General features: G+C 44.3%; 1 protein-coding gene across 1 annotated transcript in view; it reads right to left on the bottom strand.

Annotated features, from left to right (window-relative positions):
- Positions 1-1367: 1367 nt before the first annotated feature.
- The window catches only part of stk31 (serine/threonine kinase 31), a 151605-nt gene continuing 139027 nt past the window's right edge, over positions 1368-13945 (bottom strand). The window contains exons 23-24 of the mRNA XM_072282982.1: positions 8250-8318; positions 1368-1748 (exon numbers count right to left, since the gene is read on the bottom strand). Coding sequence (XP_072139083.1) covers positions 1524-1748; positions 8250-8318 — 294 coding nt within the window. The 3' untranslated portion in view covers positions 1368-1523. The remainder of the gene's footprint in view (positions 1749-8249; positions 8319-13945) is intronic.

The following is a 13945-nucleotide window of genomic DNA, read 5'->3' as shown; positions in this document are numbered from 1 at the left end:
GCATCCACTTCAGGACCACCAGATTCAAGCAGTCACTTTCCCCAAGCAGAAAGGCTGATCAACACCCCAACCCACACACCCCATTCCCACTGCACCCACCTCACATGCTCAGAACACATCTACCCATTCACTGCCACTTTACGCTGACACCCCACACCTCATAACCACACTGACAGCCAGTTACTGTGTTTCCAACTGCTCTGCTGCTACCAAGAAGAGCACCCACATCGACCCACGGCTCTGCAGTACCCGCACCTAAGGGCACTCTGGGTATACCCTGTACCCACACCCAACTGCACTGTGGACTACTCCCCAAGGACTACCGCAGTTGAAAGTGGCAGCTCACCAGTGCCTTCTCAAAGTGAAATCAGGGATGGATGACTAAATGCTGACGCAGACTGCGAAGCCCACCTCTCTTGAATGATCATCGAAAAAAGTTTCCAAACCAAAAAGGGTGATTTCAGTGAAAAGGTGAACATTGATACCTCAGTCACCGACTCATAGCATTGGTCTGATCTACCTGCATAAAGAGTTTAGGCTGGAATTACTTGTGTTCCTAGCCTGAGATTTTCTGAAAAATTGTTTTATGCCTTGAAAGCCAAAATCATTTTTCAGTGATAATACAGTGATGCTCTGGTATTTGTCCCTAACTTGTAATCTTTCATTCTCAACCGTGACCTTCAGCTGCCATTAACACTCCTGCATATTTGCTTGCTAACTGCTGTTCCTACCACTTGTTAGGAACCTTTTACACCTGAGCTAAACATTACCTGGTACAGGTTTACTCCTGTTATACCACTTATCGTGACAGACCACAGGCACACAAGATTTTATTGATGTCATCACAGCAATGAAAACATTTTAATTCTTTATTTGGTGTATTGTTAAAACTGAAAGGCTGCCTGAACAAGCAAACCTTCACCAAATGGGATGAATATAATTTTCCTTATAAAATAATTTTATTTAGTTTTTCTTCCTCCTCAACTTTGATCAGTTGGTTTTGTTTTGTATTAAGGTGTTGGTTCAGTGGTTGTACAGTATATATAGGTTTAAACTTTCTCCCTTGGTCAGTCAGAACACTTGAAGGTGATGCACTTTTCTCTGCACAGGCTGTGCCCTGAGAAACTACCAAATCAACTCACCTGCGTGCAGGCCATGAAAAAGAATGTTTCATCTCATTGTGGAAATGATCACGTCACCAACATCCCAAATGGTACCTGGCTTTACCTTACAAATGACTATTTTCAAAGAAACAAAAATCACCCATTGAACTCTGGCCATGTGTTTTTTTTTGCAGAAAATGTATTTTTCTCAAATTAAGTAACAATCCAAAGATGAAAAAAAAAGAAATAAAAACTTCACTGCTGTTATTCACAGAAAAAAAACATCCACAAAGTTATATTACCATGAAACGACATCTTATGTTCTACATAAACTTTTGCTAAGCCTAACAAGTCATCTTAAGCCCTGGATGAAGCCAACCTTTACTGACGCAATTATTGAAAATGGAATGTGAAACAAATTCAGGGAAGGTTTTCTGTTGTCTTTTTAACAGGCAGCTCTGAATTGATTTCATTGACAAGGATGCTGGTTGCTTGGTTCTCCTCAAGTATCAAAGTACTAGCTTCCTGAATGGAGTCGGTTTTAATCGTCCGAAAATAGTCGTCCTCTATCAGCTGCTCGGCCCTCAATCTGTCAACAGGGCTGCAACAAGTCAACCTCGATACCAGGCTCTGTAGTTTAGGATCCTTCAAAGGGAAAGGAGAGGCAGATTTTCAGTGCAGTGTTAGGAAATTATTCTGCCAAAAAATATTCTCTATCTGTTTGGTTTCAGTATTTCCTGGTGATTCCCACCCCTCTCTCTCTGTAAGTAATTCAGGCAATACAGAGGAACTCAGCAGGTCAGGCAGTACCTCTCCAGGACAATAAACCGTCAATGCGTTGGGCTGAGACCCTTCATCAGGACATAATTTAAGTAATAATTATTGCAAACCCAGCTGCAAAAGGACGAGGGGCTTGCAACCCCATCCAGTAGAAATCCAGAGCTGCAGAAAACGGCAACAGAATCTCCAAAGACCTCATCCGTTGGTGAGGAGGGATCATTGATGGGCTGTAGTTGAAAGTAGGGGTGATGGGTTTAAGTTTCACCCGGGACAACAGACAAAAGCAGCAAATTCAGGTCCCAGTTAGAGATACAGAGCAAGGACACAGGCCTTCGGTCCATGTGGATATTCTAACACCCACCTTCAGACTAAATCCATGCCAATTTACTTCATTTCTCTACCCGTCCCCTCCACATTTTCATTAGGGAGAGCTTAAACACTAAGAGGTTCCTTAACGTTGTCATACCTTCACTACCCCCAGCTAAGCTCCCCCTGTCTATTAAATGCTCCCAATGGCCTGCATCTCAAATGGCCTCTGACAACCAAGTTCAGCACGTGGCGTTCGCATGTGACCCTAAGGCATAAGAGCAGAATTAGGTTATTTGGCTATCAAGGATCATGTCTGATCCTTTTTTCCACTCCTCAGCCCCACTGCCCGGCCTTCTCCCCCATAACCTTCGATGCTATGTCCAATCAAGAACCTATCAAGCTCTGCCTTACATACACCCAGCAACCTGGTCTCCACAGCCGCCTATGGTAATAAATTCTGCAAATTCACCACCCTCTGACTAAAGAAATTTACCTGCATCTCTGTTCTAAATAGATGTCCCTCTATCCTGAGGCTGTGCCCTCTTGTCCTAGACTCCACCACCATGGGAAACATCCTTTCCACATCTACTCTGTCTAGGCCTTTCAACATTTGAAAGGTTTCAATGAGATCGCCCCTCATCCTTCTAAATTCCAGTGAGTACAGACCCAGAGCCAAATGTTCCTCATATGATAACCCTTTCATTCCTGGAATCATCCTTTCAAACATCCTCTGAACCCTCTAGAAAGCTCACGTCCCTGCTCTTGTATTCCAGACTGCTTGAACGAATGCTAACATTTCATTTGCATTCCTCACCACCGACTCTACCTGCAAGTTAACCTTTAGGTTCTTCTGCAGAAAGACTCTAAAATGCCTTTGCATCTCAGTTTTAGATTTTCTCCCTGTTTAGAAAATAGTCTGCACATTTATTTCTCCTACCAAAGTGCATCACCATGCATTCCGACATTGTATTTTATTTACCATTCTCTTGCCCATTCTCCTAATCTGTCTAAGTCCTTCTGCATCCTACCCATTTCCTCAACACTACAGGTAGCAATCCAGAAATTTCTACCCAGTAGATCCTGTTTCTCATCTTTCTAAATTCTCTTTTCAAGAACTCTTTGCTTTTCTTTCCCATGAAAAGTGCGTGAAGGGGAGTTGAGGGAGGAAGAGAGTTTGAGGGATGGGGAGGTTTTCAGGGAGTGAGAGAGTTTGAGGGACAAGTAGGTTTGAAGGAGAGAGTTTGAGGGAGGGCAGGTTTTGAGGGAGAGGTAGAGGTTGAGGGACAAGGAGGTTTTGAGTGGGTGAGTTAAGGGCGAGAAGATTTCAGGAGAGACAGTGTGGGAGCGGAAGTTTTGATGGAGTGAGAGATTTTGAGGGACGAGGAGGGTTTGGGGCAGTGAGAGTTTGTGGGACGAGGAGGGTTTGGGGGAGTGAGTGTTTGAGGGACAAAGCTTTTGGAGGAGTGTGAGACTGAAGAATGGGGAGGTTTTAGCAGAGTTTAAGGGACAGGGAGGTTTTGGGGGAGTGAGAGTTTGAGGGATGGGGAGGTTTTTGGAGAGTAAGTTGGAGGGACAAGGAGGGTTTGGGGAGTGCAAGTTTGAAGGATGAGTAGGGTATGGGGGAGTGAGTGTTTGAAGGACAGAGCTTTTGGAAGAGTGTGAGACAGGAATAGGGAGGTTTTGGCAGAGTTTAAGGGACAGGGAGGTTTTGGGGGAGTGAGAGTTTGAGGGATGGGGAGGTTTTGGGGTAGTTTGAGAGTTTGAGGGATGAGAGCAGAAGTGGTTGAGGCAGGTTCGATGTTGTCGTTTAAAGTTAAATTGGATAGATATATGGACAGGAAAGGAATGGAGGGTTATGGGCTGAGTGCAGATCGGTGGGGCTTGGTGAGAGTAAGAGTTCAGCCCGGACTAGAAGGGCCGAGATGGCCTGTTTCCATGCTGTAATTGTTATATGGTTATATGTCATCAGTAGCAATATGTACCAAGACATCTGGCTGCTCTCCCTCTCTCTCCAAGACTTTGGCTTAGTTACTAAGCCTGGTGGAATGGTTTCTACCAACAGAAGGGGTAAAGGCTTGCTACTGGTGCCCTAAAGCCAGTTACTGGGCAGATAGGGTCTGTCAGCATTGCTTGGCAGCTCATCTAGAAGGAAAATGCTCAAACTCTGCTGTCTTGTAGTCATACCCACTCACGGGGAAAGCTTTGTGAATAAACCCCAAGTAAAATCCAGAGCTGGAGTCCAAAATTCCTGTGCTGGTATATAGAACAAGGCAGATGAACTTGTGGCATAGTTAAAGATTAGCATGTATGATGTTGTTGGCATCAATGAATCATGGCTGAAATAAGATTATAGTTGGGAACTTAATGTCCAACAATTCACATCGTATTGAAAAGATGGAGAAGAAAGCAGAGAGGGTGGGCATTGCTGTGTTCGTTTTAAAAAAAAATTAAATAAAATCATTAGAAAGAGGTCACATAGGGCTGGAACGTGTTGAATCATTGTGGATAGAACTAAGGAACTGCAAGGGTAAAAAGACCTTATTGGAGTTGCATACAGACTCCCAAACAGTAGCAAGGATGAGGTCTACAAGTTACAATGGGAGAAAATGCATACCAAAAGGGCAATATTCCAATAGTCATTGGGAATTTCAACATCAAAGCTTCATTTTATTGTCAAAGTATGCATGTACAATACAGCTCTGATATTTGTCTTCACCAGATAGCTGTGAAAGGCAGAAAGATGTAGGTAGATTGGATAAATCAGGTTGGTGCTGGATTCCAGAAGGGGGAAGATCTAGAATGTATATGAGACAGCTTGTGGTTGAGCCCACTAGGGAATCAGCTATTCTAGATTGTCTGTTCTGCAATGCACCAGAATTGATTAGAGAGCTTAAGAACTCTTATGGGCAAGTGATCATTATAAGATCAAATTCACCCTGAAACTTAAGAAGAAGCTAAAGTCAGATGTATCAGTATTACAATGAAGTAAAAGGAACTACAGAGCCACGAGAGAGGAGTTGGCCAGAATTGATTGGAAAAGAATACTGGCAGGGATGACAGCAAAGCAGCAGTGGCTGGAATTTCTGGATACAGTTTGGGAGACCCAGGATATGTACATCCCAAAAGAGGAAGATGTATTCTAAAGACAATATGACACAACTGTGGCTAACAAGAGAAGTGAAAGCCAAAAGGAGGTCATTCACTAGAGCAAAAATGAATGGGAAGTTAGATGATTGGAAGGTTCTTAAATACCAACAGACGGTGACTAAAAAGTCGTTAAGGCAAAGATAGAATACAAAAGTAAGTTAGCCAATAATATTAAAGAGAATACCAAAAGTTTCTTCAGATGCATAAAGTGCAAAAGAGGTAAAAGTGGATATCAGACTACTGGAAACCAATGCTGGAGACATAGTAACAGGAGACAACAAAATGTCAGACAAACTGAATAAATATTATTCATTAGTCTTCATTGTGCAAGACACTAGCAATATGGTGGAAGTGCCAGGTGTGAGGGGCCATGAAGTGTGTGAAGTTACCATTACTAGAGAGAAGGTTTGAGAAACTGAAAGGTCTAAAGGCAGATAAGTCACCTGGACCAGATGTTCACCCCAGAGTTCTGAAAGTGGTGGCTGAAGAGATTGTGATGGCATTAGTAATGATCTTTCAAAAGTTACTAGATTCTGGAATGGTTCTGGAAGACTGGAAAATTGCAAATGTCACTCCACTCTTCAAGAAGGGAGGGAGGCAGAAGAAAGGAAACTATAGGCCCGTTAGTCTGACCTTAGTGGTTACGAAGCTGTTAGAGCCGATTATTAAGATTGAGTTATCAGGGTACTTGGAGGCACACGATAAAATGGGCTGTAGTTAGCATGGTTTTCTCAAGGAAAAATCTTGCCTAAACATCTGTTGGAATTCTGAGGAAATAACAAGCAGGATAGACAAAGGTGAATCAGTGGATGCCATGTAATTGGATTTTCAGGTGGCCTTTGACAAGTTGTCATACATGAGGCTGCTTAACAAGCTATTAGCCCATGGTATTACAGGAAAGATACTAGCATGGATAAAGCAGTGGCTGATTGGCAGGAGGCAGAGTGGGAATAAAGGGAGCCTTCTCTAGTTGGCTGCCAGTGACTGGTGGTGTTCCACAGGGCCTGTGCTGGGACTGAATCTTTTTATGTGAAATGTCAATGATTTGAATGTTCAATGGCTTTGTTGCAAAGTTTGCAGATGATATGAAGACAGGTGGAGGGGAAGGTAGTTTTGAGGAAGTAGAGAGGCTACAAAAGGACTTGGATAGTTTAGGAGAATGGGCAAAGTGGTGGCAGATAGAATACAGTGTCCTGATGTGTATGATCATGCACTTTGGTAGAGGAAGTGAAAGAGTTGATTATTTTCTAAATGGAGAAAAAAAATACAAAGAACTTGGATGCAAAGGAACTTGGGAATCCTTGTACAGGATTCCCTAAAGGTTAGTTTGCAGATCCAGTCTGTGGTCAGGAAGGCAAATGCAATGTTAGCATGCATTTCAAGAGGACGAGAATATAAAAGCAAGGATGTAATGTTGAGAATTTGTAAAGCACTGGTAAGGCCTCACCTGGAGTATTGTGAACAGCTTTGAGTCCCTTAGCTTAGAAAGGATGAGCTGAAACTGGAGGGAGTTCAAAGGAGGTTCACAAAAATGATTCCAGGATAGAACGGTTTGTCATATAGAAAGTGTTTGATGGCTGTGGGTCTGTATTCACTATTCAGAAGAATGAGAGGTGGCCTCATTGAAACCTATCGAATGGTGAAAGGCCTTGGCAGAATGAATGTAGGGAGGATGTTCAGGACACAGCCTCAGAATTGATGGGCATCCTTTTAGAACAAAGATAAGGAGGAAATTCTTTGGACAGAGTGAATCTGTGGAATTCTTTGCCACAGGCAACTGTGGAGGCCAAATCTTTATTTATATTTAAGGCAGAGGTTGATAGATTCTCGATTGGTCAGGGCATGAAGAGATACGGAGAGAAGGCAGGAGACTGGGGATGAGAGGAAAATTGGATTAACCATGATGAAATGGCAGAACTGCCAGATGGCCTAATTCTGCTTCTGTATCTTATGATCATATACTGTCTTATAACGCAATCCAACATTGAGATCAACACTGGCCAACTGCTGCAATGCCACTGGTGCCAAACTGTATAGGTGTCTGCCAGTCCTATAGATTCATCAGCTGCACGGGCAACAGCTTGCTCTCCCTATTGTACTGCCCTGGCTTGTGTATCATGCAGGCAGCTAGGACACAACATCTGTGGTCGTCCCTGACCAATGTAGGGCCAAAAAAGAAAGAGCTACAAGGAGAGACTGAATAGGCGGGGACTGCTTTGTCTGGAGTGAAGTTGAGTGGCAACCTCACGCTGGTTTATAAAATCAGGAGGGATGTGGATAAAGTGGATCGTCATAGTCTTTGCCCCCAAGACAGGGGAGCCTGAAACAAGAGGGCATAGGTTTGCGGGAGCAGAAAGGACTGAAGCCATCTTTAATATTTATTTCTTTATTATTTAGAGATAGAACACTTCCCGCCCAAAGACCCCGCTCCATCCAAGTACATTCATGTGACCAATTAACCTACGGACCCATGGCATGTGGGAGGAAACCGGAGCATCGAGAGGAAGCCCACACAATCAGGTCACAAGGAGAACATACAAACTCCTTACAGACAGTTGGGGTTGGGGAGGGGGTACTGAATCCCGATTGCAGGGGCTGTAGTAGTGTTACACTTACTGCTAAAGTACCGTGCGGAGAATTGCTGTTGGATGTGATGCATCTCTCGAATGGCACGAATATTAAAATACTCTGAATTTAAACAGTGATATTCAGTACTAAGTCACATACACTATTCAGCTCACTCATATCCACAATACCATCAGGAATTAAAGTGATATTCAGTACTAAGTCACATACACTATTCAGCTCACTCATATCCACAATACCATCAGGATTTAAACAGTGATATTCAACACTAACAAGAGAACATCTGCAAATGCTGGAAGTCATCAGGACCACTAATTCACTTACCATATTCATCTCACTCAAATCTACAGTACCATCAAGATCTACTGTGAAATCATTCCTTGAAAAGTTCAACTGCAAAAGAAGAAAACAGTATTGTGGTTTAAAATTTATACATTTCTTGTCCCTTTCATTAGAAACAATCTACTTAACACCTCAAGGCTTTTCTGGCATTCAGAAGGAATACTCTTCATTTGTAGAGAGGATGTTTCCACTGGGGGGGGGGGAGATGAAGGATCAGAGGGCAGAGCCTCAGAAAAAGATGTCTGTTTAGAACGGAGGTGAAGAGAGGGTAGTGAATCTGTGGAATTCAATCCCAGTCAGCTATGGAGACCAAATAATTGAGCATATTTAAAGCAGAGGTTTATAGGTTCTTGATTATATGGGGAGAAGGCAGGAGAATGGGGTTGAGAGGGATAATAAATCAGCCATAATCAAATGCCGAAGGGTCTTGGCCCAAAATATTGACTGTACTTTCTTCCACTGATGCTGCCTGGCCTGCTGAATTCCTGTGTGCTGCTTGGCTTTCCAGCATCTGCAGGTTTTCTCATCTGCTCCCATGTCTTATGGCCTTCATTGGTATTCACAAAGGAAGCAGATTGGTTGTTGAGGAATTCAGAGGAGGTACTCAGTGCCTTGGTACAGTTGAAGGTAGATAAATCACTTGGGCAGGTTGCTACAGGAGGCTTTGTTTCAGTACTGGCTAAAATTTCGACATCTGGGTTGGACACAGGTAGGGTAGATGACTGGATGACAGCAAATATGACCCTCCTTTTCACTAAAGGTTGCAGGGAAAAACCTGGTACCCCTAAAACTGTCAGAGGTAGGACAGACAGTGTAACACATTCTGAGGGACAGTAAGAATGGTAACTTGTAAAGGCAGGGGCAAATAAGATGGCTCAGTTGGAGGCAACTCCTATCTGACTAATTTGATTGAATTCTTTGAAGAGGTAACAAAGAGTATCAATGAGCGTAGGGCAGCAGATGTGATTTACCTGGACTTTATTACAGCTCTTTACAAGTTAGGAGACAAGTCTAAAAGGTTAGGGCCCATGGGGCTCAGGGCAAGCTGGCAAGGTGGATTCACAACTGCCGTGACAATAGGAGACGGACAATGATGGTAAAGAGCTGTTACTGAGTGGATGCCTGTACCCCACAGAGATCAGTGCTGGGATCCTCATTCATTATGATGTATGCAAATGAAGATCAGCAAGTACTGTATGCAGGTAACATCAGGACTGGTAGAGATGGTGGTGGTGTGCAGCACAGTTTTAGGCTGCAGGGGGATTTTGGTCTGGTGGGTGGAGCTTAATCCACACAAACATCAGGTGATGCACTTTGGGATCACTAATGAGACGAGGTTACACAAGACATGGTAACACGTTAGGGGTTACTGAGGTACAGAGAGCAAATCTGAGATCCTTGAAGGTTATAGTTCAGGTAGAAAGGCTTATAGGATACTGACTTTCATTAGTCCGTGAACTAACAAGAGAAGTTATTCCAATTTTATAAAATTTTGCTCAGACCTCAGCTGGAAAACTGTGTGCAGTTCTGGTTAACCCATGTCTGCTAGAGCCTGGAGGCCAGTTCTGGGGTTAAAGGACTGTGTGCGTGTGTATGTGCATGCATGTGTGGGTGGGAGGGAGGAAAGGGGTTGTCTTGTTGTTCTGCCAAGCATTGTAGGCATGCTATGTTGGTGCTGGAAAGTGTGGTGACACTTGCGGGCTGCCTCCAGAACAGCCCAGCTGTAAACAGTCGATGTTTCAGGCTGAGACCCTTCATCAGGACTGGAGAAAAGATGAGAAGTCAGTGGAAGGAGGTGGGAGGAGGGGAGGAAGAAATACAAAGTAGTAGGTGATAGGTGAAACGGGGAGCAGGGGAAGGGTGAAGAGTAAGCTGGGAAGTCAATTTAGGTGAAAGAGATAAAGGGCTGGAGAAGGGGGAATCTGATGGAGGACAGGCCATGGAAGAAAGGGAAGAGGGAGGCGATGGGTAGGTAAGGTGGTCAGGTAAGAGAGGGAAAAGGGGGCATTACTGGAAGTTCCAGAAACCAATGTTCATGCCATCAGGTTGGAAGCTCCCTGATACAAGGTGTTGCTCCTCCAACCTGAATGTGGCCACTGGAATCCCAGGGGACCAATATCCTGGCGGGCTACTGGGCAGAGTTTAAACTAGAATTGTTAAGGGGTGGGAATCGAACTGAAGAGACTGGGGAAGAGGCAGTTGGCTCACAAATAGAGAAAGCTTGGAGACAGTGTGTGAGGGAGGATAGGCAGATGATAGAGAAGGAATGCGATCAGACTGATGGTTTGAGATACTATATGTCTATTTTAACACAAGGAGTATTGTGAACAAAGCAGACGAGTTTAGAGCATGGACCAGTACTTGGAGCTATGATGTTGTGGCCATTACAGAGACCTGGATGGCTCAGGGACAGGAATGGTTACTTCAAGTGCCAGGTTTTAGATGTTTCAGAAAGGACAGGGAGGGAAGCAAAAGAGGTGGGGGGCGTGGCACTATTGATCACGGATGCAGACAAGGAGGAAGTCATGGAGGGATTGTCTGCGGAATCTCTGTGGGTGGAGGTTAGGAACAGGAAGGGGTCAATAACTTTACTGGGTGTTTTTTTTTATAGGCTGCCCAATAGTAACAGGGATATCGAGGAGCAGATAGGGAAACAGATCCTGGAAAACTGTAATAATAACAGAGTTGTCGTGGTGGGAGATTTTAAGTTCCTAAATATCGATTGCAATCTCCCTAGAGCAAGGGGTTTAGATGGGGTGGAGTTTGTCAGGTGTGTTCAGGAAGGTTTCATGACACAATATGTAGATAAGCCTACAAGAGGGGAGGCTGTACTTGGTATTGGGAAATGAAACTGGTCAGATGTCAGATCTCTCAGTGGGAGAGCATTTTGGAGATAGTGATCATAATTCTATCTCCTTTACAATAGCATTGGAGAGAGATAGGAACAGACAAGTTAGAAAAGCATTTAATTGGAGTAAGGCGATCAGGCAAGAAATTAGAGGCTTAAATTGGGAACAGATGTTCTCAGGGAAAAGTACGGAAGAAATGTGACAAACATTCAGAGGATATTTGTGTGGAGTTCTGCATAGGTACGTTCCAATGAAACAGGGAAGTTACGGTAGGATACAGGAACCGTGGTGTACAAAGGCTGTAATAAATCTAGTCAAGAAGAAAAGTTTACAAAAGGTTCAGAGAGCTAGGTAATGTTAGAGATCTAGAAGATTATAAGACTAACAGGAAGGAGTTTAAGAATGAAATTAGGAGAGCCAGAAGGGGCCATGAGAAGGCCCTGGTGGGCAGGATTAAGGAAAACCCCAAAGCATTCTACAAGTATGTGAAGAGCAAGAGGATAAGACGTGAAAGAATAGGACCTATCAAGTGTGACAGTGGGAAAATGTATATGGAACTGGAGGAAATAGCAGGGGTACTTAATGAATACTTCAGTACTCACTATGGAAAAGGACTTGCTGATTGTAGTGATGACTTGCAGCGGACTGAAAAGCTTGAGCATGTAGATATTAAGAAAGAGGATGTGCTGGAGCTTTTGGAAAGCATCAAGTTGGATAAGTCGCCAGGACCGGATGAGATGTACCACAGGCTACTGTGGGAGGCGAGGGAGGAGACTGCTGAGCCTCAGGTGATGATCTTTGCATCATCAATGTGGACGGGAGAGGTTCTGGAGGATTGAAGAGTTGCAGATGTTGTTCCTTTATTCAAGAAAGGGAGTAGAGATAGCCCAGGAAATTATAGACCAGTGAGTCTTACTTCAGTGGTTGGTAAGTTGATGGAGAAGATCCTAAGAGGCAGGATTTATGAACATTTGGAGAGGTATAATATGATTAGGAATAGTCAGCATGGCTTTGTCAAGGGCAGGTCATGCCTTACGAGCCTGATTGAACTTTTTGAGGATGTGACTAAACACATTGATGAAGGAAGAGCAGTAGATATAGTTAATACCGATTTTAGCAAGGCATTTAATAAGGTACCCCATGCAAGGCTTATTGAAAAAGTAAGCAGGCATGGTATCCAAGGGGACATTGCTTTGTGGATCCAGAACTGGCTTGCCCACAGAAGGCAAAGAGTGGTTGTAGATGGGTCATATTCTGCATGGAGGTCGGTCACCAGTGGAGTGCCTCAGGGATCTGTTCTGGGACCCCTACTCTTCATGAATTTTATAAATGACCCGGATGAGGAAGTGGAGGGATGGGTTAGCTAAGTTTGCTGATGACAGAAAAGATTGGACGTGTTGTGGATAGTGTGGAGGGCTGTCAGAGGTTACAGCGGGACATTGATAGGATGCAAAACTGGGCTGAGAAGTGGCAGATGGAGTTTAACCCAGATAAGTGTGAAGTAGTTCATTTTGGTAGGTCAAATATGATGGCAGAATATAGTATTAATGGTAAAATTCTTGACAGTATGGAGGATCAGAGGGATCTTGGGCTCTGAATCCATAGGACACTCAAAGCTGGTGCATAGGTTGACTCTGTGTTAAGAAGGCATACGGTTTATTGGCCTTCATCAACCGTGGGATTGAATTTAGGAGCTGAGAGGTAATGTTGCAGCTATATAGGACCCTAGTCAGAGCCCATTTGGAGTACTGTGCTCAGTTCTGGTCGCCTCACTACAGGAAGAATGTGGAAACTACAGAAAAGGTGCAGAGGAGGTTTACAAGGATGTTGCCCAGATTGGGGAGCATGCCTTATGAGAATAGGTTGAGTGAACTCGGCCTTTTCTCCTGGGAGCGACGAAGGATGAGAGGTGACCTGATAGAGGTGTATAAGATGATGAGAGACATTGATCGTGTGGATAGTCAGAGGCTTTTTCCCAGGGCTGAAATGGTTGCCACAAGAGGACACAAGTTTAAGGTGCTGGGGAGTAGGTACAGGGGAGATGTCAGGGGTAAGTTTGTTTGTTTGTTGTTTTTTTTTATGCAGAGAGTGGTGAGTGGGCTGCCAGCAACAGTGGTGGAGGCGGATACGATAGGGTCTTTTAAGAGACTTTTGGATAGGTACGTGGAGCTTAGAAAAATAGAGGGCTATGAGTAAGCCTAGTAATTTCTAAGGTAGGGACATGTTCAGCACAGCTTTGTGGGCTGAAGGGCCTGTATTGTGCTGTAGGTTTTCTGTTTCATCACAGCAGTAGAGGAGGCCATGGACTGACATGTCAGAATGGGAATGGGGAGTAGAATTAAAATGGGTAGCCACTGGGAGATCCCGCTTTTTCTGGCAGAGCATAGGGGCTCGTTCAAGAGGTCTCCCAAGGTAGCCTCCTGCATATCGATCAGTCCATGGCTGCCTCTACTAGTGCAACGAGGCCACACCCAGGTTGGAGGAACAACATCTTGTATTCCGTCTGGGTCGCCTCCAACCTGATGGCATGAACATCAATTTCTCAAACTTCTGGTAACAGCCTCCCCCACCCCCAACCATTCCCCATTCCTATTTCCCTCTCTCACCTGTCCATCATCTCCCTCTGATGTGCCTCCCCCTTCCCTTTCGTCCATGGCCTCTACACTCTCCTATCAGCTCCCCCGACTTCCCAGCTCTTTACTTCACCACTCCCCCCACTTCCGGTTTCACCTTTCACCTACTAGCTTGTATTTCTTCCTCCCCTCCTCCACCTTCTTACTCCGACTTTTCATCTCTCTTTCTCCAGTCCTGATGAAGGATCTTGGCCTG

The sequence above is a fragment of the Mobula birostris genome, chromosome 19 (genome assembly GCF_030028105.1).
Source record: "Mobula birostris isolate sMobBir1 chromosome 19, sMobBir1.hap1, whole genome shotgun sequence".
Classification (NCBI taxonomy): domain Eukaryota; kingdom Metazoa; phylum Chordata; class Chondrichthyes; order Myliobatiformes; family Myliobatidae; genus Mobula; species Mobula birostris.
The sequence above is the reverse complement of the archived record's forward strand: the minus strand, read 5'-3'. Positions and strand labels throughout refer to the sequence as shown.